General features: G+C 39.8%; 1 protein-coding gene across 3 annotated transcripts in view; it reads right to left on the bottom strand.

The window, feature by feature from the left end:
• Positions 1-25,411, bottom strand: part of LOC104623973 (low-density lipoprotein receptor-related protein 6) — a 109,247-nt gene that overhangs the window by 41,398 nt on the left and 42,438 nt on the right. For all 3 annotated transcript variants that reach the window (XM_010291217.1, XM_010291216.1, XM_010291215.1), the window contains 4 exons: positions 16,930-17,126; positions 16,090-16,221; positions 6,991-7,387; positions 6,320-6,491 (listed from right to left, as the gene is read on the bottom strand). In XM_010291217.1, coding sequence (XP_010289519.1) covers positions 6,320-6,491; positions 6,991-7,387; positions 16,090-16,221; positions 16,930-17,126 — 898 coding nt within the window. The remainder of the gene's footprint in view (positions 1-6,319; positions 6,492-6,990; positions 7,388-16,089; positions 16,222-16,929; positions 17,127-25,411) is intronic.

The raw sequence follows: 25,411 nt of genomic DNA, 5'->3' as shown, positions 1-25,411 counted from the left end.
TTTTGTGTTTTCCCTTAGGTAACCGATACTGACTGCCAGTAGAGGCTTGTTACTTTCTAGATGAGACAACAGCATAAGCTAAAATACAATTTCCTAACTCCAATGGGAAAAATCTAGGAAGCATGTATGACACATTAGTGGGATCCAAATGTTGTACTTCAATCGGCTCCATGCTGGGCCATTGGGAGCCATGAGGTTTACAGAGCTGTGATTAGCAAAACGGGACCGCTCATCTGTTAGCAAAGCTTGTAACAAACATCCCTGAGTTTCCAACGCGGAAAGTCTCAGTCAAGCTGCACAGATGTGAGCAACAACCAAGTCTGAGAAAGGTAAACTTTTACTATTAACGATACGTGCAAAAAGGTTATAAAAGCCAGAGCAACTTTCCGCTCGAACACGTCTCGAATGCAGGCATCTGCCTCCGACACAGCCGGCCACTCCAGGCTCTCAGAGTTAACAGAAAAGAATATGGGCTTTTCAAGTAGGTCTCATCCAATCTAGTCTAAATATTTACTTTAGGGTAAAGCAAGGCACACTGAAGAAGTGTTTATTTCTAACATTTTCTATAAAGAAAACTTAAGGCAACTTACTGAGCTTAAGGTATCTACATCTCAGATTTCAGGGAGAAATGCAGATATATGACACAAGAACCATCTTTAAACTGAATGTTGAAGTCTTCTGTAATATCACATACTTTTTAGGGCAGTAATTTTACTTCTTAGAAAAACACCATGCTTGGTACCCTGATCACAGAGTCAGGTTACTCTTGGACAAGAGTTCTGGCTGTAATTACACAAAACCTTCCCTTGGTATCCACTTTCTGCTGCAAGGTGCTGGGAACCTCTCCCTGTTCCATTAGTATGACAGCCTGTTGATAGCAGATCACTCAGGACTTCTGTGAGAACTTGTCTGCACAAATGGTTTGTAATGGTGTCTCAACCAAACTTTTCACATTTCAGTTTTATTTAGTTATTCTCAATTTATCAAAAGCAATAAAAAGGACTTTTTAAAGAGCCCTGAATTAAAACCAGCATGGATGCTTTAAATATGTTTCTTCTTTTTCACTTTTACATTCAACTACTTTGAACAGCTGCAAATGTACATGCCTAAGTGACAGTTCTGTAGCACCATGCTCAAAAGACAAAGCAAAAAAGGATTTTTTTTTTTTATTTTTTTTTTTTTTAAATAACAAGCTTACAATGCCACAAGGTCCTGGCTCAGCATTTGGGGTCCACAGATATGAGGCCACTCATATTCTTGTATCTGGCTCTTCAACAGTCAGGAGACCTTACTAGTATGTGGTCTGTGGCTGTCATTTGTTTGCTTTGTAACACAGTTTTCCTATCTTGGTCTGCATCATGAAATTTAATTCTTCCCTAAGTTCATTCAGAAGTTCAAAAGAAACCTCCCAAACAGAAACTACACAAAGTATAAGCTAAGTGCTGTTGTGTTTTTTTGTTTGTTTGTTTGTTTTAAGTAAGCCCTTACTCTACTACTAATTGCAAAAATCTGTAATTTTTCTTAATGCAGGCCTAGCAGGAATTAAGAAATAGCTGAAAATTCTCTGACAAAGTAAGCTTTAAATTTCTGAAACTGGGATGGAGGAGAAGGATCTCTCCCTACCCTCTGCAGCACATACTTCTTATTCTTTGCTGAATGAAGTTCCCAAGTGCCACAACTATCCAAACCGGGTGGATAATGAATTGTGGCCAAAATTAAACAGTAAAGCAACTTCAAGTATTTGTTTCAACTACCTTGTTTCTCATATCTGCAAAAGCTTAATGGAAGTACACAAAAGCAGCTGTATTGAACAGCTAGGAATTCAATGTTTTCTGCTTCTCAGTTTTCAAACCTCTGCTTCAAACTAAAGGTAGATGAGGTAGGATCAGTAAATCAGGGTTACAAGTCATCAGCATTTCACAATACAAAGACTAATGCTATGAGACAAAATTTCTCCGTCGGAAAATAAATGGTGCATTCTTAGAAAACAAAATTTCCTTATTAGGGTGACGGAAAAATTGAGGGAGTTGTCATCAGAGGAAAATGTAGCCCTGCAATTTCAGGATTAGAATATGAATTAGAGCATTCTCTAGATGCCAAGCGATTAGCTCCTGGGTCAAACACAAAAAGGTCCTCTCTGTTCAAGATTTTTGTGTTTAAAAAAGTCTTAGCAGCATCCGCTTTCTGTTGTCCGACAAGGCTGGGTTCTGAAGACTTCTGTGTACTTATGCTGAAAAACAGCAGGATATTAGACTTTCCATACTAATCATGAGGATTAGAGACAGTAATGCCAAGCACGGCTAATAGATTTGGGAATGCAGAAACACTCCAAGTTAGAGCTGCACTCAAAAATCACTAGATAATGGTTGGATCTGTATAGGAGGTAGAGTCTCCTTTATTTAAACTCACCACTAGTAGGTGTAAGTGGGTGTCATCTCTGGCTCTGAGAATGCAATATAGGAAGGAAGATGAATAAAGAAAAATGAAGCAAAGACTGAGAAATTGTGAAATATCAGCCATATCATCATTATTACCTCTTACCACACACACATCCACACATGCACACAGCCATTTATAACTGCTTTATTAATAGGAGCTTTGCTGACCATTTAAAATCCAACCTATGCCTTAAAACAGGTAGCGTACGTGCTCAGAAGACAAATATTCACTTGAGCAGGAAAACATAACACCAATTCAACAGAGCAGATCATACATTTTTAACCTCATAGCACGGCAGGAAAATGCTTTAAACCTGTAGCAAGTCAATGAGAAATCTTCCCTACTGGTAAGCACAATAGCAGCCATCCATTTCAATAGAAGTTTATCAGCAGTGAAACCTGACCGAGATAAATGACGAAGCTGTTGAGCCACAGCCTGCTTCTGCCTGCTGCAGGCTGCCAGATAAAATGGGAACAAAAGCTCCCTGCTGTACCCCCTACCAGTCTCCATTAACCCCTGCTGATGCTTTATTATCGTCTGGGGGCTCCAGAATAGCATAGCATGAATCAGTGTGTAAAAAATAAATAATAAAAGCTCCTATGTAGCACAAACAAACCAGAAACATGGCTTGCAAGAAGAAACATTCATTTTGGTAGCACTGCAATTAAATAATGGTTCTGAGGAATTTCACATACCAGAAGGAAAAAAGCACAATGTATGTCAAATCTTGTATGAAAAACTACTTAAAGGCAACAACGTGCAAGTACACAAATGTGTTTCTCCTGCTTTTACCCCTCCTCCCAAATACATACAAACACATACAAGCAAAGCAGGGGCCAGGCATATGTTCTGATGTCTTCATGTCCAATTCCAAGTTTCATCTTTTGGTCCTGTCACAAATATCCTCTTTGTTTCACCTCCTCCAGTGTCCTTTCTCCACATGTAAGTTTAAAACATTTACTGAGGGTCAAAGCATCTTCTACTAAACTGATATGAAAAATGGATAAGAAGGGCAGGGAACGTGTTACAAATCTCCTCAGGATTCATGGTTGCCATAGGAGAGAAAGGCAGTGGGAGGAAAAGGGAAGACTTGAAATGTTATATATTTTAGCTATCATAGATGTAGATAGTGTCACTGCAGCCTGAGATTTCTGTAGCCTACCATAACAACGTCAATCTCTCATAAAAGATTACAGAGAGGCCACACAAGGTCCTGGGGAAAATTCACTAAGATTCATCAGTAAAGAAACTCACGACTATGTTTGCATTACTTGGCACATTGGGTGGGGGCGAAATCTAGTTTAGACTGAACCATTCTCTTGGATGAGCACCCCCTCTTCATCCTATAGAGCCTTTCCATGCTTTACTACAGAAGCTGTACTGAACTTGCACACCGATCTATCACTATCAGAGGCCATTGATTTTCAACCCATTCCTGCCTCTCTGAAGTGCAATGAGCAAGCAGAACTATTACATCTAAGGAAGAATACGAAGTTTTTCCTAAAGCTAATGCAACAAGCTAACAGAATAAAGACTCCCCAAACCCTCAAGGAATAGAATGGCCTCAACACAGGAAGAGAGAGGTTGTATGTATTCAATCCAAAGGTCCACCCATTCCAGTATCCTGTCTCAAAAGAATAATCAAAACTTACATTTACAGACCAGTATAATAAAGCAAATACATACTGAAAGTTTTCAAGAAGCCTTTTTCATTCTATAGCAATTTACAGTTCAGTGATTTGTGGTTCAGAAGGCAATTCTAGGAAACGGCAAATGGAATTCCCTTCCACAGACTTACCCAGTCTTCCCAGTAACACGCATAAGCTTTTAACATCCACAACCATTTCCACAACTTACCACACACTCTTTGAAGAACCATCTGCTTTTGTTTGTTCTGCACCCATCACCTGCCAGTATCATTAACGAATGCCAATTTCTTCTATCAAAAAAGAAAGTGTGTGGGGAAGTCCTGGTCACCTTACACATAATTTCTTTGATTTTATAGATCTCTGTCACATACCCCTAAATTAACACCTTCTGCAATAAAAAAACCAAACCCCACCCATATCCTCAAAACTAAAATCCAAAAACACCAAAGAAAAACTGTGGGAGAATTTCTTCTCTGTTGCTTTAAAGGTTTTAGCCAGGCTTTTTCAAGAGTTTCTGCACATTAATAAGTTAACAAATGTTAACTTTTTATAAAAAGCAGCAGCAGTAAAACTATAACTCTAACACTTGGAGCCTCATAGGAAAAAAAAATAAGGAGTAATTCTGAAACTTTAAGATGATAAATCTTGTCCAATGCCCTGCATAAATGTTACATGACAGCCTGGAACAAACTCATTCTGCTGGCTCACATTGGCTTAAAAACAATGAAATGGAAATTGTTCCAGCAGACTTTGTGCCAGATCAGATATCTTCTGTCCTACCACAGACATTGTAATGTTGGCACAAACATTATATCATGTGTTCTAGCCAGTTTTACAGAATTGCAGCAGTGAGCTCATGCCTGAGATGAAAATTTCTATCACAAACTGCTCCAGCACTGAACAGAACCATTATTAACCAATATGGAACCAGGGTCTGAGTAAGACTAAAGTGCGTGAAAAAATCTCACTGTTTTGGCAAGCATGAGAGTAGAGGATGCCTAACTTTCCTTCTGCAAAATACATTCTAGTCCAAGACAGTGTAACAGGGCTGAAGTGCTCAATCTGATATAAAAAGATCTCTAAGTACAGCTAAGATTCTTTTTCCCCTCTTTTCTCAGAGCTGGTATAATGTTAGGTGAATATAAACTACAGACTTTCATAGGTTATAAATCTTGTTTTCAGGACAAAGAAAACTGTGCTCCCTGAGGCTCTCCCAAGGAGTGCTTCAAGGCAACTCCCCTTGCAGGACTGGAGTTACTTTGACACTGAAGGAGAACAAACAATTATGTGACCTTCCAGCACAAGACTATGACTCTACATTGACTTATTTGAAGTTAAAAATAAATAAAACAATTTCATAAGGCTAGTGAAGATATTGTGCCTAATATGGTAAGTGCTGAAAATTATTTGCAATGGTAAGGATTCACTAAGGAAAGCTATAATTTATCAAAAGAAAAGGTAAATCTACCAGGATACAGCAAAGGTAGATGGTGCTACTGTGCACCACGTAGTAGCCAAGTCTCCTGCTTCCAGATAAACTTCTGGCTTTTGATAGTAAACTGAACAAATACTAAACAGTATTATTTTCTCAGACTGACAAAGAGATAATAAATGTCAAATTTGTTCCATAAATGTTATACAACAAAACAACAGAAGATTTTTCAGTGGGGGAGAGAAGAAAAATGGCATTTTTGTTTTCAATTAAAAGTTTCAGCAGAATATACCAGAAAGAAAGAAAAATCTGCCTCTTTGCTGGAACCCTAATAAAACAAGGGAGATGCAAAGTATAGAAGATTTGTGGGAGAATAAATAATTATATGTGAAATGAGATTTATTTCTTTAAATTATGTTCTACTAGCATCTAAGCTGGGCAGCACAAAGAATGAAAGATAGTTTTTTTTTTAACCGGCAAAAAAGTTTTTTTACTTTCATTAAAAAGCTTTTTTTCCTGATGACCTAAGAATTTATGTATTTAACAAATCCTTATCATACATTCTTAAAAGGCAAATCTACTACATGGATTTAATTTCCATTTTACACACAAAAAAATGGAGGAAGAATAGAGGGTGACTTGCCCAAAGACAGAGAAGAAACTGAATTGTTTCTTAAAGCACAAATGAAGCATTATCCCATTGCCCTTTTGGGCTATATCAGAATTTAAACACCTAGAAAAGTAGAATAACTACATTCTATAACTTCATGGAATTAAAAAAGCAAGTGCAATTACAAACCTCTATTTTGTCCGTTTTGGCATCTCCCCAGTATATTTTGCTTTCTGCATAATCCAATGCCAATCCATTTGGCCAGCCAAGCGAGGTATTCACCAGCACAATTCTGTCTGAGCCATCTAATGCTGCCCTCTCAATCTTCGGGATTTCTCCCCAGTCAGTCCAGTACATGTACCTGCAAAGGAAATAAAATTTTAACAACTCTTATTAATCCAAACTTTCAATATTCACATAGCTTCTTCTGGACTACTGTTCCCCCAAATGACATTGCACACAGAGAAGTACATTTCTAAGCCAAATATATTTCCTTATCTAGGTAAGGATGCCCAAATCATTCAGAAAACATTCACGTGTAAACACACTGTCCCTTTACAGAAAACTCCTGTATCAATCTGCTCAGCAAGACAACATAACCACCAGCTAAAACAACAAACAGGTCAGCACAGTCCCCAAAAATATCTTTGAACTGGAGAATAAAAAAGACACATAAGATGACTAGCCAGGCAGTCAAAGGGAAGCAGTAGTCCCTGTGCCTCAGAGCCTTAACTTTCAAAGAATACCAGTATTCATCTTGAAGACTCATTTTGAAGAATTTTATCATTGCATCCTGCATACAGGTAGTTGTCTTCTTTACATGACCAGTATTTTAAAAATGCTAATGAACAGCTGCTCACCCAACCATGGGATCCAGCACAATAGCTCTGGGTTCTTCCAGGTCTTCTGATATCAAGATTTTTCTCATGGTCCCATTAAGCCTTGTAACTTCAATACGGTCTGTGCCAGTGTCAGTCCAATATAGATTTCGGGCAACCCAGTCCACAGCAATGCCATCAGGATGTGCAATCTGTGCTGTGACAACAAACTGACTACCTGACCCATCAATGAACGAGCGGCGGATGGCCCTAACTTCATCATCGGTCCAATAGATGTATCCTTCCAGAGGATCAAAGTCAATGGCAATGGCATGACGGATGTCCTCCAGTGGCAAAACGATGTCTGTAAAATCTGGGGTGTCTAAGGAAATTCGCCTCAAATCTGTCCGGCGGGCTAGAAGCAGCAGTTCAGTGGCACCTACATGAAGAAGGTAAAAACACAACCATCTTACAAACACTGTACAGTAAGCCTACAGATAGTGAACCTGATTCTGTACCTTTTGGTACAAGCTAGTCTAGCTACTTTGATTTCACAGGACCTAATCAAACTGATGGGCAACAGCACAGAGTTCTACTCAAAGGCTTCAAATGGTCTGCAGAAGAATAACCTCACAAGTCAGATGTGTTTATAGACAAAATTCAGTGGCAATTTTTTGTCAAAAATGTATTATGTTGGACATGTTTTCTATCCATATCATTCCCTCCAAAGGTACTCGAATAGATATGCAATGACTATGCTGCTCTTTTATGCAAATCAACAGATGGCCTGCAGCGTCTTAGATGAAAAATTAATTATATAAATAATTTACCAACTGTTTGCTGTTGTTGGTATAGGGGACAACCATGACACAACAAGTTGCATGTTTCCCCTTAGAAGGGGAAAAATGTAACACAGAATGCCGCAAGTATATCTCCTTTGAGAAACTCCTATCAGAGGAATCAAGATTTGGGAACTGACAACTGTCCAGCGATCACATGAAGCAGGAAGGCTGTCCGCTTCTCCCATATTTGTTGGGAACAAGCCTCTTGAATACATGAAGATAAATAACAGTGTGTCTTATAAAGTCATTTTGAGCTGAAGCATACAAAAGCCTCGCTGGCTTTTAAGTCAAAAGTCAGAATCACAATAAATAGCTAAGATCAGCTTGCACTGTGGAAGATGTTTTCACATAGGGCAACACAAGCTGTTTAATAGTACACGTGCTGGGCATCTGATCAATGACAGATGTACTGACTGTCTATTCTAATTCATTCTCATTCCATTTTCTACTCTGTGTCACTAGATTTCAGTGCAATGAAGGATAAAAAAACACCACACCCCATTCCAATTAAATTGACTTATCAGTTCGGAGTCTCAGGGAGATAAGAGCAGCTCAGGCCTCAGGGAAGCCTGAGCTAAGGTGAAAAACGTGCGCATCCTAAATGCTGGGAAAGTGTGTTGCAATGGCTCTCCACAAACAGCGAGGAGAAAGGGTTTGGCAGGGACTGATGTAGGTATGAGGACAGAAGTGGGGGGAAGGTTTAGGAAAATAAATGCATCAAGATTGCAATGAAAAAGAGCTATCGCCAAGCCACGTTCTGTCCATGTCTTGATCTTGATCTTATAGAAGTATAAATAAGGGCTAAAAGACTAAAAGAGCAACAACTAAAGCAAATAGGTCGCTGATGAAAAAGGAATTTTGGTGTCTGATGCCAAATTTCTTTTTTAAAAAGTCAGTAATTGTTGTTGGTGCTAGATGAAACCTCACTGCATGCCAAGCTTTGGAGAGATGCCAAAGCAGCCATTGCTTCATTCGCAGCAAGTTTAACACATTAAAAACATCTAAGACACTTTCACAGTGCTGCAAGAAACAGCACCTTTCAACAACTGAAGTTAAGAATATTATTACAAGTGTTCCTGACTGGTAGTCCAGAATGGATTAAGATCAGCTTTGGGATCCTCTGTCCTAAAACACCTTGTGTTCAGAAACACATGTACACACTACTCAATTGTTCTTCTACTGAATAACTCTTATGCATTAATTAATATCAGGAAGGGGGAACCTGTAATTACATGTCTATGCATCCTTCAAAATAATATAAAACATGTGACATAGTAAATGGAAACCAGGCTTTTTTTTTTTTATAATTACAGAATCAACTAATCTTGTTACAGCAGACTATACATACATCTGTATTTGTTGCTACTAAATATATCAAACAATTCAGCATCTAGATCCAAGCGTTCAGCTACATTATGGTTATATGAAGTATTAACACATAACTAACCCCAGCTATTTAGGTTAAAGAAAGAAAAAAAATCTCTAGTACTTTCTTTCTTACCAACTTCATGGTCATTTATCCAACTTACCTTTTCAACGAAACTATGAAAATCGTATTAAAAAACTCAAACAATAATACCTTTTTTGCATTATCTAATAAAATTAAGGTTGAGCAAATGCACTAACTTCAGATTTCCTGACAGTTAGAAAGCTATATAGAGTTACTCTATTCAGAAAAAGTGTAAGATATTATTTAAAAATAAGTTGCGTGCCCCAGCTGAAGTTCACAGTCATTTTGAGGAACCAATGCCTGGCCCCCAGAAAGACTGAGTACAACCACTCCTTTGCTGAAACTTGCCCCTAAAATTGACCAATTGACCTTCCAATTCTTCTCAAAGACAACTCATTTCAACAGCTTCAGTATCCTGCTTTCAGATGGCCACACTGTTGTTTAGTCAAATAGCCCAGTGTCTACATTTTAATTCTGCATCGGGAAATGTCTGGCTTTCAGCTAACCCATGTTGCACTCTGGATCCCTGAGCTAAGAATTTCATGGTCTTTATCTGGGGCCTTGGCTAACATTCCAGCCCTTGCTAAAACACCACTCCCCACCCCTCCAATCAAGCAATAAAAAGTTTAAAGCTTACTTTAGAGCTATCACCCAACCATTTGCAAACCGACACCTCAGCTGCCTAGTTAGATCACCAGGGATTCTGTTCAGGAAAAAGTAGAGTAGCAGAGAAGCATCTCACCTCAAGGTAGGCTGAGGGAAAGACTACTCTGAATGCATTCAGGCTTGCCCTGGCAATAGCAAAAATAGTAAATGCAAGAGCTGGGCACATTTATGGACTAATCCCATTAGTCCATAAATTACCATCTTGATAGCAGTCAAGAAAAAAGGTGGTCTCAAAACTAAAACAAACAATTTGCACTCGTGGCAAACACTAGCTGTGTTGTTCAAAGTTTACCTATCTAGGCACTGATCAACACTCAGAAGACTGCTCAAGGTACTCAAGGTTGCCAGGACACAACAGAATCAAACAGTTTTGTGCAATTCTATACCAAAGACCCGTTACGATGCAAAAGCTAAAATGTGACAGCAGGATCTCCAGACTTCTTCATTCTGCCTCTCCAAGAGAAACCCTGCCTCTAATGATGAGCATGATGGAGACCATAATGGATATGGAATCATACTTCAAAAAATAGAATGAAAAAGCAGGAAAAGACAATGCAGGCTGCATGCCAGCAAACTTTTTTTCTGTTCAATTTATCAGCACTTACTGAGAGACTGGAACAAGCCATGAACATATAAAACACCTCAAACCTCAACTGCTTCATTTTCAAAAGGTGCATCGAGGCTGCAACCAGAGCTCTGCCCTCAGCATGCATTATGCAGACCTGAGGCAGTTTTTCCTCTGGATACCTCCAACTGCACATGCAAGGATGAAGTGGCCTAGACCAGCACACAGAGGACTTGCAGCAGACCCTACTGCCCACGCTGCTGCCTTCTCTCTAACTACTGGCGAGCTCTACTGCACCCAGCACAAGCATGCCTGTAGGCACAAGCGCACCTGGAATACGGTGCTGGGTTTGAGGGCAGAGACCACCAGGTCACCAGGTTCAAACCACGGTGCGCAAAGTTCCCATGCAAACACTTGCAGGCGCAGTATGCATATGGCTGCGCCATACTTGAAGTCAGGTCCTTCTGCTTACCCCCTTGCTGATCTCCCACACAGTCCCAAGTGATCTTAGCAACCCATAACCTCTTTTTAAAAAAACCCTCCCAAACTATTCAAATTGGGGACCAAGTTCAAGATCCTTTTTAGCAATGCCTCAAATCATGGGGTATTCAGGATAGTTAGCAATATTCCTAAAGTCCCTTACTTAAGATGTCTAAATATGGACATAAAAAGATTTACTCCAGACTCTTATTTTTGAGAGCTTTAGCCTACTTTTATTAAGTGCTTTGAAAGCTAGGATTACAAGCTCATGGATGGTGCATTACATTAGTCCTGGAACTAATACTTTCCTCAAAAAGTCACTATTAAAAATCAAAATAATTTAAATCTATGTGCTAGCTGAAGTTAAGGGAAGGGGAAGAAAAGGGGAAACACAGCAAGCATGCAGATACATGCAATGGCATAGCTTTAAAGTCCAATGTCTAATGCCCTGCTAACCTTTACAATTAATTACACCTTCTCAATGATATGCAGGCCTCAGTAATTTGTAAGTTATTGGACTGAAAAACTATCAGTGGTTGTTGAAGCTAGTACAGCTACACAGACACATGCTCAGGAATTCATACGTAGTAAGTGCTAGACCTAGGACATGTATAATGCATTCTCTGTGTCTGAGAAATTAAGATTATTAATACCTCTTCAATAGAATTGCCACACATTTGACTGAAATACTTCTTTCCTAAATGTGTTTCCCCAGTTGTAAAGTTGCTGTTTGTCAGAAAGTCCCTGATACTACAATACGAACAAGATTTTTTCATCTAGACAAGCTCAAATTTAAAACTACAAAGGCAAAAGGACATGTATGTGAAATTTATGATCTATTTTTTATTCCTTTTAAAAGAAATTAAAGAATTAGGGTGTTAAATCAACATCTTGGATCTGTGCAGTCAAACTAGGATTCTGGCTATTCCCGACAAAACAAATTTCCCACCGGACAGCCCTAAACTGCAAAAGGAAGTGCAAATTTCTGATTACTGCCTCCAGGCCTGCAAAGGAAAGAGGACGTGAGCATCCATGGGCAAAATAAAGACTCTTTTCCTGTAAGAGAACAGAATGGCCAAAGCAAGGCAGAAATAGAAGTCTGAAACAGTGCTTCTTCTTCATGAGGAAACTCGCATTCTCCTTGCTCAGCTGAAGTCACCACTGGTTCTCTCAGTATAAACAACACATCCATATTGGTAGTAGCAACGTGGGAAATGAGTACAATTCACTACAGGCAAAGACAGAAGCTGAGCACTCAGGCAGACAGATCTTTCAGCACTATTAAGAATGTAACTCGAATGACAAACCTCTAAGACAAACCTAAATTTTCTTACAAAAACGACTATCAAACAGGTCATTTAAACATAGCACTGCCAAACTCAGAACAGCAATGCCTGTAATACTGAAAAAGAGAAATCCCAATATGTCCTGCAGAAGAGGACAATAAATTACCTAGAATATGACAACAGCAGGTAAAAGCTCCCTGGTAGAAGTGCCTGGGTTCTCAGACAGGACTCTTCGCTTTGGATGTTACAAACGGAGGAATAGCTGGCCATGAAAAGTGTCTATTCTGCCTCTCTTTTCTTCGAGGGACAGGGTTTTACAAACTTTCACCTAGACAATGGGGGAGCTAAGACTTTGCTACATGCCTACATCTCAGTTAAGTAACTGTTTTGTTTTGTAAGAGGAATACAAATTAAGACATGAACAACCAGTATTATCAGTCATTAGAAAAATAGCCGATTCCAAGTTATTTTATATTATTTGTATTATGTTACTTTTATTATATATTCCCCCACCATTTCCTGAAACACTACAGAGAAGTGTTTCTAAATGGTGGGGGTGGGGGGAGTATATTCATAGCTCTCACAAGAAGTGGTAAAACTCCTCTAAGGTGTGATGAAAAAAAGCCTACAAAACCCGAGGAAACTAACACTGGGAGAAAGGGGAGGGAGGAAAAGATTTCCTATAAACCAAGATTATTCAAAAATGCTAGGTTGTCATGGAAACCGCTCAGGGAGGGTCAGCCAGCCTCACCTTTGGCTGCAAGGATCATCTGTCAATGCCAAAGCACTGCAAACACGCACTCAAAATTCACCCGTCAAAATCTTTCCAGTCCAAGCCAGTACTCTGATCAGCACAGCATGAAATGAAGTTCTCTCCACAAAGAGGCTCCTTTCAGCATCAAACAATTCGGTTTAGGAACCAGTCTGATTTTAGTCTACTACTAGAAGACAAAAGTGTCTTAAAGAGGAGAAACTCTTGGTCTCATTTTTCACCTTTCTTCACCTGTAAGTCATTCCCCCTTCTTCCTTTCCCAAAAGTCACATATATGTTCTAACCACAAATGGAGATTTAATCACTCACTGTTTCAGTCTGTTGCAGCATAATAGATATACCCTGAAATGATCCAAGGTAAATATGTTCAGTTCTCAGGGTTCAGCTCTACTTTCACAGCAGATACAGTAGACAGGCAAGTACAAAGGGAAAAAAACAACCCAAGAAACCACCAACAACACTCCCACTCAGCACACCTGAAGAAGAGAAAATGAATTTACTTTCCCAGGGTCACAGAGCAGCCTAAGAAAGGAAGTCAACAGACAAACACATGCAGATTTACATCTCAATCTGGTCTGGGGCTAGTCTGGCTCTGTTCAACTGCCATGCTCTCTTCCCTTCCCCAAATCAATAATTGCAGCCTTCACAACTATGAGAAGAAGTTCCAGTGAATCTCTGCCTTGAAAGAGCTCTGGAAAGTTGTAGGTCACTGGCAAAAGCCCTGTGCCTACCACCTGCACTTCAGTGAGTGGACTGAAAAAATCAGTCAAAAATATTTAATTATTTCGGGGTAAGCTCATCTCGAAATCCTGAACCTGAAGCTTCCTCACGCTCCTCCCAGAAGTTAGCTCTGCACAGGATCACTGAAGTTCAATGAAACTGATGGATCTGATGCATAGTTTGAGTAGGCTGTTTCACTTGGGCTATGTGCTAACTCGTTTCTAAGTCCAAGAAGCAGTGGTATGCAACACTCGCTGAGCTAAATAAACACAGGCTCAATTTTCTCCCCCCCTGCTTTTCTCCTTGAGAAGGGAGGGGCAGATTGTTTTGGAAAGATGCAATAGCAGAATGGTGGTTAAAAATGCAACATTATATTGATAAGTATAGGACAAATAAATGTTCTTGTGTAAAGTTTTTTGCATACGGATGGACAACATGCTATAGTAAATTGGTTAACAAAGTTTCTGATGGAATGAGAGCCATATTTTGCAAGCCAAATATACATTACGGCTGACTGGAAACATACAATTTGGCTTCTCGTGTTCAGGGAGTGGGAGAAAAGAGCAACAGCTATAAATTCTGAGACATAAGGAACGGCTGAAAAAGTGAACCGATGATTTTAGAGCATCTCCACATGAGAAGTTGAAGTCCTTTTAATAAGGTTTTGGGTTTTTTTAAAATAACATTCCTCTACTTGCCTTTGGTGATTTACTTTGATACTAGAAAGGTGCCGTTCAGCACTTCAGCACAGGGCAGATAACCTGTGTGGTAGGTTGCCTCCATGAGGACAAGGGGCTGAACCTAAGCAGGGAAGAGGGCACTTCTGCGGTACAACCACCTGTTCCTTGGACAAAAGCATGCGGGGAGCAAGAAGATATAGCCCCTCTTGCTGGAAGTCCCTGGCCCTTTTCCTATCAGCAGTAAGTCAAAGGGAAGCAATTTCTCTCTCTTGAGCTCTTAAAGGCTTGTTCCAGCTGTTGTCCTTAGTACTTCAGCCTCTGCTGCCTTACCTTTCTACCTCTGCTTGGCAAGTGACCAAACCTTCAACACTCCCTGTCCCCCACATGGACTTTTTGTGCAGCTCTGCTTTTGGAAACATGCCTGTATTGGGTAACAACTGCTTTAGCTATCTGCTGCCACAAAGGAGTTTATCCGTGCGTATCAAGTATTTTTAAAAAAGCACATGAATTTGTGTCACATTCTGACTAAGTATGACAAACCCAGAGCAGTACTATTAAAAGCTTGTTCCTTGTACTGTCAGAAATGGAAGAAAAACATCTTGTGCATGTATTGGTAAGTTCTTACCAACAATCCTGCAAGGCTAATTTGGGAGCTGCTTTTGAGTTTTTCACATAAAAGCAGCAATTTATTTTAACAAGGTTCACACAGACACAAATAGCCACACAAGAATAATCAACAGAGAGCATGAAATAGCATGAAATTAAAAAAAACACTAAAAAGTAGCTGACAAGCTTAGAAGAATTTTTAACATATAAAATGATAAGGTCACAAAAATTATTTCTGTATACATTTTATTTGGCCTATTTACAGTAAATTTGGCTGTATCTGTTTCTTCATCCATTTACCTTTCTCATAGAGAGATGATCTGCATAAAAGATGGTTATATATGAGCGAGCTACTTATCTCCCAGCATTTATTTTGATCTTGTTAATGTACTACAGCAACCACAGCACATCACAAGACCTATGCTTACAAAATATAACAACTTAAAATCATATACATTAGCCCACAATGAGACACTTACTAAAAGTGAGCGCTAGCAGCCTTAAGTCTTGATTGCATCTTAGGTTTTTAAGGCTGAAACACTTTCAACACCTCTAAAAAACATGCCATTCTTTTCCGTTCCTATATACAGATGTAGGTGCCTAACTTTATGCATGTGAAACTGAAAGAGATTCCAGGTGTATGTGTGTGTAATAAACAGACATCCAATCTTAAAAAAAAAAAAAAGTTTTCACTGTACAATCCTATTAGCCAAATACTAATTCATGAAAAATATGTTAGAAAGATTTTAGAGACAACAGAGGTGGCTGCTATCATTTTCTCTAAGAAAAGGGAACAACAGAGGCCCCCAAAAAACTTGCAGGGAATTAGTGACAGAGACAGCACTGCAACCTACATTTTGTAACTGGAGGTAACCTGCTGTTCAGCCATGAGCCTCTTTCTCTTTGGAAAGTAGTGAGCATTTTCCAATCACTTTTTTCTGTACTGCAAAAGCATGCATGATATCACAATTTGCCACCCCTAATATGCATTATATAGTGAAGCTGGAGGAACACCTTTCCCTCCAAAAACTACTTTGTGCTCAATCTAAAAGAATTTTTAAAAACAAAGCCTACCATCTTTGCAGGTCTTTCCATTCTCAAGAAGTTTCACACCAGTGGGACATGCACACTGATAAGAGGGCTTGGTGGGAGACATCAAACACAAGTGGGAGCAGCCACCATTATTAGTTCCACATGGGTTTGTAGCTGTTAAACATAAATCACACAGATTAATGCTTATGATAACGAATGACCTCATCTCATGTGTAAAGACATACACGGCATTGAGCGGTAGAATCAGTGGCAGCAACACAGATTAAAGAAGGAAATGATAAACACAGAGCAAGGAAAAATTAATTCCAAGTGTTGAGTAGTGGGGTATTTATGGTACCAAAATGCATGGATGTTGCACATTTCCTTTCTTGGGGAAGTAGCACTTAGCTCTAAACAAGAGCCTTGTTTCAACTCTGCCCTTCTCATTTTCATGTCAGTGCTGAATGTATAGTAGGTTGTATATATAAAAACAAAATGCAAACACAGTAGATTAACACAATGGCACAGAGCTAGTCTTGCTTAATATCATCTGCCAAATTAACACTACTTTCCATTCAGGAACTACTATTTGGAAAAAATAAAAACACCATGTTGCCTAAAGTTATGGCACATGAAACAGAAAAAGGAATACGACAACAGGATGAATGTGGCAGGCAGAAAATAAGCAAGAGATTTTTTTTGCACTTAAAAAAACAATGTAGAGAATATTTGGTTTCTCTTTGGGTGTTTTCCCAATCTCTGCATTGGAAAAATTGCATCATGACGCGAGTGAAGCCACCCACTGCCATACAGAAAGACTAATTAAGATTTTTGCAAATCAGTTCCAACTTGCTGTTAAAAAAAGAAAGCAAGACAGCTTACCATTTGGCTGCCTCTTTTGGCTGAAAGCATGGATATCCATGGGAGAGAAGATGTTGGAATGTATTTCACGCAGGTCCTCCCCAGAGTACTTGCTGCAGGCCAAGATCGAATGCGTGTTCCAGTCAGTCCAGTACAACGTGTCCCCAAACAGCGTCAAGGCAAAAGGATGTGGAAGGGAGCCTTTAACCACTGCTTGCCTAATAGAGTACAGGGCAGAAAATGAATGCTCAAACATAATTCATGTTACAGTTTTGCTTGAACATAGCTTTTCTGAAAACAAGTTTTACAGTGCAAGTACTGTTGATCAAAACTTTCTATTTATTTATGGGGAACAAACATAGTGCACTCAGTTCGGGGCATGATATGGGGGAACAACTCAGGAGTCCTATTTCCAGGCTACCTACTGATGCCGAGATGGACAAGAGATGCCAACTGAAATCCTTACTTAGGTCTGTGGCTATTTCTTAGCGCCCTTTTAACACTCAATACCTCTGGGGCTCTGTGTCACAATGCACAAGTGGGGAGAATGACAGCTGATTTTATGCAAGTCTGACTGCTACCTGCTGATTTATGACGTTCATCATTTTCAGCCTCAGCAGACTTCAAACCGAGACAGCATTTGCTCAATTAGCAGTCCATCCATCTCTTCCAGTTTCGTTCTTTTGAACCATCAGAAAAATATTCTAATGGCAAATAGTTTCACTATAAATCCTTAAAGTTACTTTTCATGATTCATTATTATGATGATTGTTAAGCCATTGTTTTTTGTTATAAGCAGTGCCATAAAACAGAGTTCTACTGATCTTCTGCCATGGTAATGGTATCATTTCTGAGCAAACTGGGTCACCGCCTGTCTCTAGGTTCATAAACAAAATTAAAGAGTATACCCATATATTTTATGTATATATACAAACACATGCTCATTAGCCATCACAAAAATGCAGCACAAACATTACTGAAGACAGTTTTTCCAGGTTCTTGTGATGTAGAAACTAATTATCTGTACCCAAGTTCCTCAGAACTGGAATTAAGTAGCTCAATTCTTACAGGTATTTTATTCAGAATCATAGAAAAATTTAGGAAGGAGAAGACGCTGGAAGTCATCAGGACCAACACCCTGCTCAAAGCAGGGCCACACAAGTATCATTAACACAAGCGTTTCTTCCCACCTCCTTTTTTCTTAACTGCGTGAGTGCACATGTGTTCCCATGTATGCAAGCTCCCACTGAACAGGGGAGATTGTCATCTCTCTCCCTGACTAAAAGCATAAGGGACTGACACACAGCTCTACTAGTCCTTCAAGGAGAGGGTACACTATGAACACCAGCCTCCCGGTTCTCCATCTCGCAGGGAAGAGAGTCATTATCTATATATTTACTGAGAAAACACCCCCACGCTGTATGCATCACTTTTGCAAAGAGGTTGGTAACCGAAGTGGTTTAGTAGAGGACAAAAAATACTCTTATTTTCCAACTATTTTCTGTTAAAATGTAACAGAAGAGCATATTAAAGCAAGAAACTTGAAGGCGTCTTCTGCCAATGATTCTGAGTACAAAGAGACTGCAGTCGTTACCGCTCTTTCACCTTAGCTTCTGGAAAAAGATGCATTATCTTTAAAGCTTCTATTTTTTTCTGCTCCTGAGAAAAACACATACATTCCCTTACTTGTCACTCCAGTGTTCTACACTAAACAAAATTTTCTATTTCTTGATATTTTGCACTCAAAAGTAGGACATACTATCTTTTCTTTTTTATCTCTGTCTGGAGTCAGGTATGTATTTGCTTCTAATTAAATGCACCAACTAAGCATCTTACAAAAGAGTAACGTAATATAATTTACAGCTGAAAACTACCAGCCAAACAGTGAAGCCAGAACGACACAACATGCTCCTATACCAAGAATAAAAGCATCCTAATTCTGTAAATGTTTTTACCAACCCCACCCCCAAACCCTAAACGCCTTCAGATTTGAATAATTTTAGTTTATAGCAGGCTTGGAGGCTATGTAAGTCTTTATGACAAATTTATGACATTTGTCATATAGGACAGAAGCAATAAAAGTCCAAAGCTCTCACTATGAGCAAACCTGCACCAAAGACAGCATTCCCATGCACAAAGGAAGCCACATCTTTCTGAAGCATTTGGACTATCTTGCAATTCACTTTTTAAAAAAATCAGAGGATTTTAGAATGCTGTAAGTACCCACCATTCACGGTGGGAATAAATTTGTGAGGACAACAGGCACTGTTAGACGTGCCCAACTTGCGGATGACCATCTATTCATACCACAATGCATAAGGTGAACTGTGACCCTTATTTAAACCAGCCTGGAGAGATTCAGGAGCACTTCATTTGACTGCACTGTCAGCCACAGCCTTGAAGCGATTACTTTTAAACTTGTCTAATTTTTCTCAGCAGATACAAGGTACCGTCACATGAAAATGGCTTTGGGCCCAAACGCAACAGCGTGTATTTCTTGCATCTCATTACGATGAGTATTACCAGTAACACGTGCTCCATATCCCTTGTTTCCAGCAAGCCGTTACAAGGTGATAGCTCACTCCCCATCAGCAAAACCAGCAGGGCTTTTTTCCCCCTCCAAACGGAGGCAGGGCTGGCTGAACAGCAGCCACACGATGGGTGTCAGCGCAGAAGCGGCAGCTGAGCTGCGCTCAACAAGCCTCCACGGCCTAACGAGGAGAGGGGGAAAGGGCTGGAAAGCCAAGGTGCTAAAAAAAAAGAAAAGGAAGGTGAGAGGGAGCAAGAAATGTCCTTCTGATGGCTGCTGCAAAGCAGTGATGCTTTAGCATGATGGAACTGCAGAGCTCTGGTTTTGGCGGGTGAGAAGAGGGGGTCCTGACTTCTGCCTCGATCAATTACTACATGCACCCGGGTGAATGAAGGGGACCAGAACGACGCCTGCAGTGCTCAGCGGCTGCGCACCGCTGACAGGAGCGGGCGCTTCCCACCCATAGGGTGTTTCACAACCCCCCGGTGGGGTCGGGGAGCAGCCAGCTCTCCGCGTTTCTGGCCTCGCTCATGAAGCCGCGGACCTGGCTGCCAGGTACGGTGCTGCAGGCGTAACGGGACCGACACGACACGACAGCTCGCTGGTGGCAGCTACCTTCAGCCTCTGCATTACCAGCCCAGGCTTGACTGGAACAAGCGATACGACAGCCAGAAGCACTACATCCCATTATCCTTCACTACGCTCTTCAGTTCCTTCAAACTGCTGTACTCGTGTCGCTAGTCTCGTTAAAAAGAGACACCAGAGATTATGAGAAAGTGAGAGATGAGGATAAGGAGTAATGTTATTCCTTCAGGAGACATCTCTAGGGCTTCAGCAACATGCAAATTGGCTACGTATTAGACGGCACTAAGCACACACTAACTTTAATCATCTTCCCTGCGCCAGGCATAAAAATCACACAAATTTTCCTTAAAAATCTTGATGGCGATTGACATTTAGAACATCACCATCTCTACGCTGTTTAGTTAGCTGGGAAGGAAATGCAGAAGGGAACAGCAGAGAATGAAGGTGAGAAGAGAAAGAGAGAGAAAACAAGCAGTTTCCACAGAAATTAAATTCCATCTGTGCTATGTATCACAATTTCCCAAATACAACTATTTATAGTATCATCATAATAATCAGAAATGCAATTACAATAAAAAGAGTTTTCTACTGCCTGAAGAAAACATAGATCCAATTTAAATACATTCACCTTTGTTCTATTCTTATGCTGTTAAAGAGGCCTGTGAAATACTTTGTGACGATAAAGAAAAAGGAAACAAATAATAAACAAGTTAAAGGCTGTTTATTAAAGCCCCCCCCCCAAAGGGGCTACTGAACTCTGAAATGGAATACATACATGAAAATTCATAGACAATCTATCCAGTTTTATACTAACAATGACAAAAAAGCTCCTGCTTGAGGAAAATATGCATTTCAGATGAAAACTAAACTGCTTGAAATAAAACTTAAGAGTAAAATGACCCAAGAAGATCAACTTTAAATTCATACCCTTTATCACAACCAGGATTTCCTCAGTCTGCCTTTATTTCTTTTTCAACTAAAGCTAGCATTCAAATCCAAAGCTAGAGTATAGTTATGAAATTGAAGAATTCTTCACACCAAAAGACAGACACCAAAAATCAAGATAATATAAATTTAAATAATCGTCAGAATAATAATTTTTTCATAGAATTTTAACAGATAGTGTTTTATATCTGAACAAAATACCATTCCTCCATAACAATAAACAAGCAAACACTTTCCATTAACCAACTCCCTTCTATTCTGGCTGCATTACAATTTTCTAATTTCAAAAACTGATCAGAACACTGGCAGAAAACCTGGGGTACTTTAGACATCCTGGCCTGTACCTCTCTAAACCATTAACACGGCAGCTTCACAGTTAGCTTAACTCCTTTCAGGTGAGCTCTGAGGCTGCCTGTGCTCAATCTCCAGGGCAGGGTGCAAGAATTTTCACATTTGTGCTTCAATCCATTTCTCCAGTGTCCCTCTGGAAGACCTCATACCTATTACCAACTCCTATGCAATCAGACAGTGAAAAAAATCTACTGTTGTATCAGTCTTTGCAATCCCATTTCAAATACAACTGTGAAGACTGGGAAAAAAAGAAGGTAATTAATTTTAATACTATATTCTCAATGCTAAAGGGTGAATATAAGAGATAAAACTGTATTAAAGGTCTCTCACGCTTTTAAACGCCACATATCCAAAATACGAAGGTTAAGTAAAGACATATGATGAAAATGAAGGATTAAATCAACCAGCCAGTGAGAGCCTGTGCACATACGCAATTCAGTGATCCAGCCTGAGGATACAGCAGTGCCTGGATGAGAGACCCTGCTGAGCAGCTCCGGGCAGGCTCATAGCAGTAACCTTTTCCATCAGTGGGACAAGGTCTGTAGTGGGGTGTACATCCACAGCCTGAGCCAGGGACGGTCAACCACCATCCCAAAAGGGTTGTTCAGAAAGCACAGAAATGCCCGATGTTTGCTTGATCAGTTCTACTGATCTGAGATGCCTTAATTTCATAAAGCCCATCCAACTCTCCAACAGTAAGGTACAGTGACACAATTACACAAGAAATGTAAATGGACTTACATTAAGTATACATACATTTACCACTGCATTTATTACCCAAGGATCTCTGTCTCCATAACCTGAAGAATGAATGCAAGGACCTGCTTTTTAGGTATCATAGATCATTGGTCTGGGGAAATAAAGAAGGATCAAATATTTTTAGTGTAGGTATACTTCCATCTTGCTTGCAAATTAATTTGGAACAGACTATTTCTGCCTGCAAAATGAAGAAATTCATTAATGAGATACAATATGCCATCCCCATAATTAGCAGCCAAGAAAATTAGAGTCTTAAGCAGCAAAAAACTGGGACAAGAGCATAAAATGGAGTGGACATTTAAGTTTCCATTTGAAGCCCACACTCAATGTGATGTGGTAATGATACTAAAATGAACAGGTGCAGTGTTTGTGCTCTTTGTTCTGAAAAAGTGTACAACACTACTCTTTTCTGCCGCATTTTCTAATACAAACTTCATTCAGGAAGGATACACATCCTTGCTAACATCTGGATATGTGTTGGACATTAAATTTCTAATAAGAAAAAATGATATTTAACATTTCTTTCCCAGGGAATACCTCCATGTGACCAGACTTGCACCTTTCTGGGATCTCTTCTTGGTCTTTTTATTCCTATCATGAAAAAAACCCTATTCTGATGTGACCAAAGAAATACTGACATTATAATTACCAACAAACATAAGAAGCAGGAACTTGTTTTTATACTGATGAATTCTAGCCATTAGAAGCACAGCGAGGCACTGTAGTGAAGCATGATATTATGCCTTAGTAGCCATATCATCATAGATGCTGCCAAAATTTACCATATTGGCATCTAATGACAATACAATATGAAGAGCTGGAAATTCATAACATCTAGAGGTAAAAGCTTTCTGACTAGTCTTCACACTGTTGAAAAAGTCTTTACAGGATGCTCGTATCTGCATTTACTGAATTTTTAGTTATCTTCCTTGTTATGCCATACCAGATCCATTTTCAGTTAAAAATACCTGGGGGCTATACTCTTTATCAGGCATTTCTTTTTTTTTTTTCCCCATGGTGTAAGAAAAACAAAACAGAAAGCTGTTATGCTGCAATTACCATCACATCTTCCTTCATGAAGGATTAAAAATGTAAGGACCCATCTTCTGAACCTTGCTTTTAGTGCTCATCATGTTAAAGAAAGCATATAACAGGCAGTCTTGCATAAACCAAACTATAAAGTTTTACACAAAAAGTTTCACTCCATCTACAGATTACTTAATGTCTGAGCATTCAGGAAATCGCAAGAATTGCACAGCTTCAACTTGTGACAATTGGAAATATTAGCAAGTGGCCAAAGCACTTACAGCACGAATCCTGCACACCATCAGAGGAATCGGGATGAAAGACCAACAGACAACTGTATAACACCACATGGAGAATGCCACAAGGAGGGCAGGTAGCTCCAGTTCCCTCAGCAGCTTACAAGGTATCCTCTCCTGCCATCCTAACAAAAATATCTGCAGCACAAACTTGGAAAACTAAGCTGGATTTTTACCATGAATACTTGTTCAAATATTCCTATCAGAATACAAGCCTGGTTCTAATTACCTGAGAGAGTAAACACAAAACATGACTTGTGGGATACAATACTGTCTTTTAAAATCAAAGTATTTTCTCTTTTGCCATTTTGTTAAGTCACGATTGCCACATGTTTCCAGAAAGTATATGTAACAAACAACAAACAGGTCTAGCAATGACATTTCAAGTCCCACCTTCAATGAAATTCTGAAGCAGTCCATCAGAAGTAAAACCATGGTGGAGAAATGAAGTCATTCTGCAGGTCATTTTTCAGGTAAACACCATCACGACCAGCAGTGTAGATGAAAGGCCTCGAGCAAGTGGGGAAGAGACTGGGAAGCTGGTGTGAGGAGGAGGTGGGGGAGTTTAGAAGGAAGGTGCACCAGTAGATCCACTGGCTGCAGAGTGGTCTATGTGCTTCCTCATTGAAGTTGCTCCTCCTTTGCTTTCAGCAGGGCTGTGATCCTGAACTAATTCTCCAGCTGCCATCTCAGGTCTTGGAAGCAGCACCGATGAGCTGCCCTGTTGATCCACCTGGGCTAATCGCCCTGTACTACATATTTTTATTTAAAGTCCAGAAATATGGAGAGATCTGTGACCTAGTGACTCTAGCTATATACACAATGTATGTGCATCACACACAGTCAACTACAGATGTTTCGAAGCTCCACCTTTCCAGCATTTTATTTCAGAAGCACCTTGGGGAAGAACCAAGAAATTCACCCTAGCTCTGTGTCCAAATAATCTAATTAATTCTGCTTATGCAGGCTTCTCTAGCAGTTTTAATTAGGGCACTATTCGTCTTCTGCAGTGGCCTGTAATGTGTTGATGAGGTATTGAAACAGGGTTTTCACCACAGACTGGTTCTTCTTCACTGCTTGAGGGTATTAAGCATTTTTATCTCACAGAAATACATACCAAACGCAGTATTTTATACCTTGCACACATTGTCATATGTTGTACACATTATATGCAAATAATGAAAAAGAAACTCTTCTAAATGCAGGGACATGGTATTTTTAATGTTTCATCAAATCTGCAACTAATCATCTGGCAGACAGACATGAGCTGATGCTTGAAAACAGAAACTAGAAAAATCAATGCTCAATTGCAAACTTAAGACATTCACCTCCTTGCAAGAGCTTCCCAGCTTTCTGACAGTTGCTGAAAGTATGTTTTCTTACAGTGGCCTCAAAACCCATCTCATTAGCACAAACACTTCCTGGGGGACCTTGTAAGTGCATTTCCCTTCAGCCAGTAACGTGTTAACTTATTAATTAGAACTGCTGCTGCAGGGTAAAGGAAGAGAAAATTAATTCAAGAGCTGCCTTAGCAGGCCAACCTATCTCGGGTACTCTACTCACAGGAGAGCTGTCTGCAATTCAGTTTTGTTTAATTAGTCCCACAAAAAGCAACTGTTCGCTCTGATAAGAGCGGGGCGAGAGCTGCAAAAAACAAACCCATTTCTTCTATGCACCAATTTAATTTTTTAATTATTGCATTCTGACATGAAAAACTGTTCATTCCTTTCTCTCGCTGGCAAACCGAGTGCATTAGTCATCAACTTCTGTGCTCTTCCTCTTTATTCTAATGAGGCCACCACTGGAGTAGCTAGGGCTAATAAGTCCCAGGGCTAGCAGGTAACGAATGACACATCATCCCCGTAAAATTTACTGTAGAGGTTTTCTCATGAATTTACGACTCTGTCACGTATTTGCTGAGTGCCACTGCCAGTGCTGTCACACTGCTTACTAGTCTTGACGCAGAAGCTCACTGACTCCAAAGGGAGCCTATCTAGGTCCTGTCCGAAGA

The sequence above is a fragment of the Phaethon lepturus genome, unplaced genomic scaffold, assembly GCF_000687285.1.
Source record: "Phaethon lepturus isolate BGI_N335 unplaced genomic scaffold, ASM68728v1 scaffold7297, whole genome shotgun sequence".
Lineage (NCBI taxonomy): Eukaryota > Metazoa > Chordata > Aves > Phaethontiformes > Phaethontidae > Phaethon > Phaethon lepturus.
This window is presented reverse-complemented; position numbering and strand designations above follow the sequence as displayed.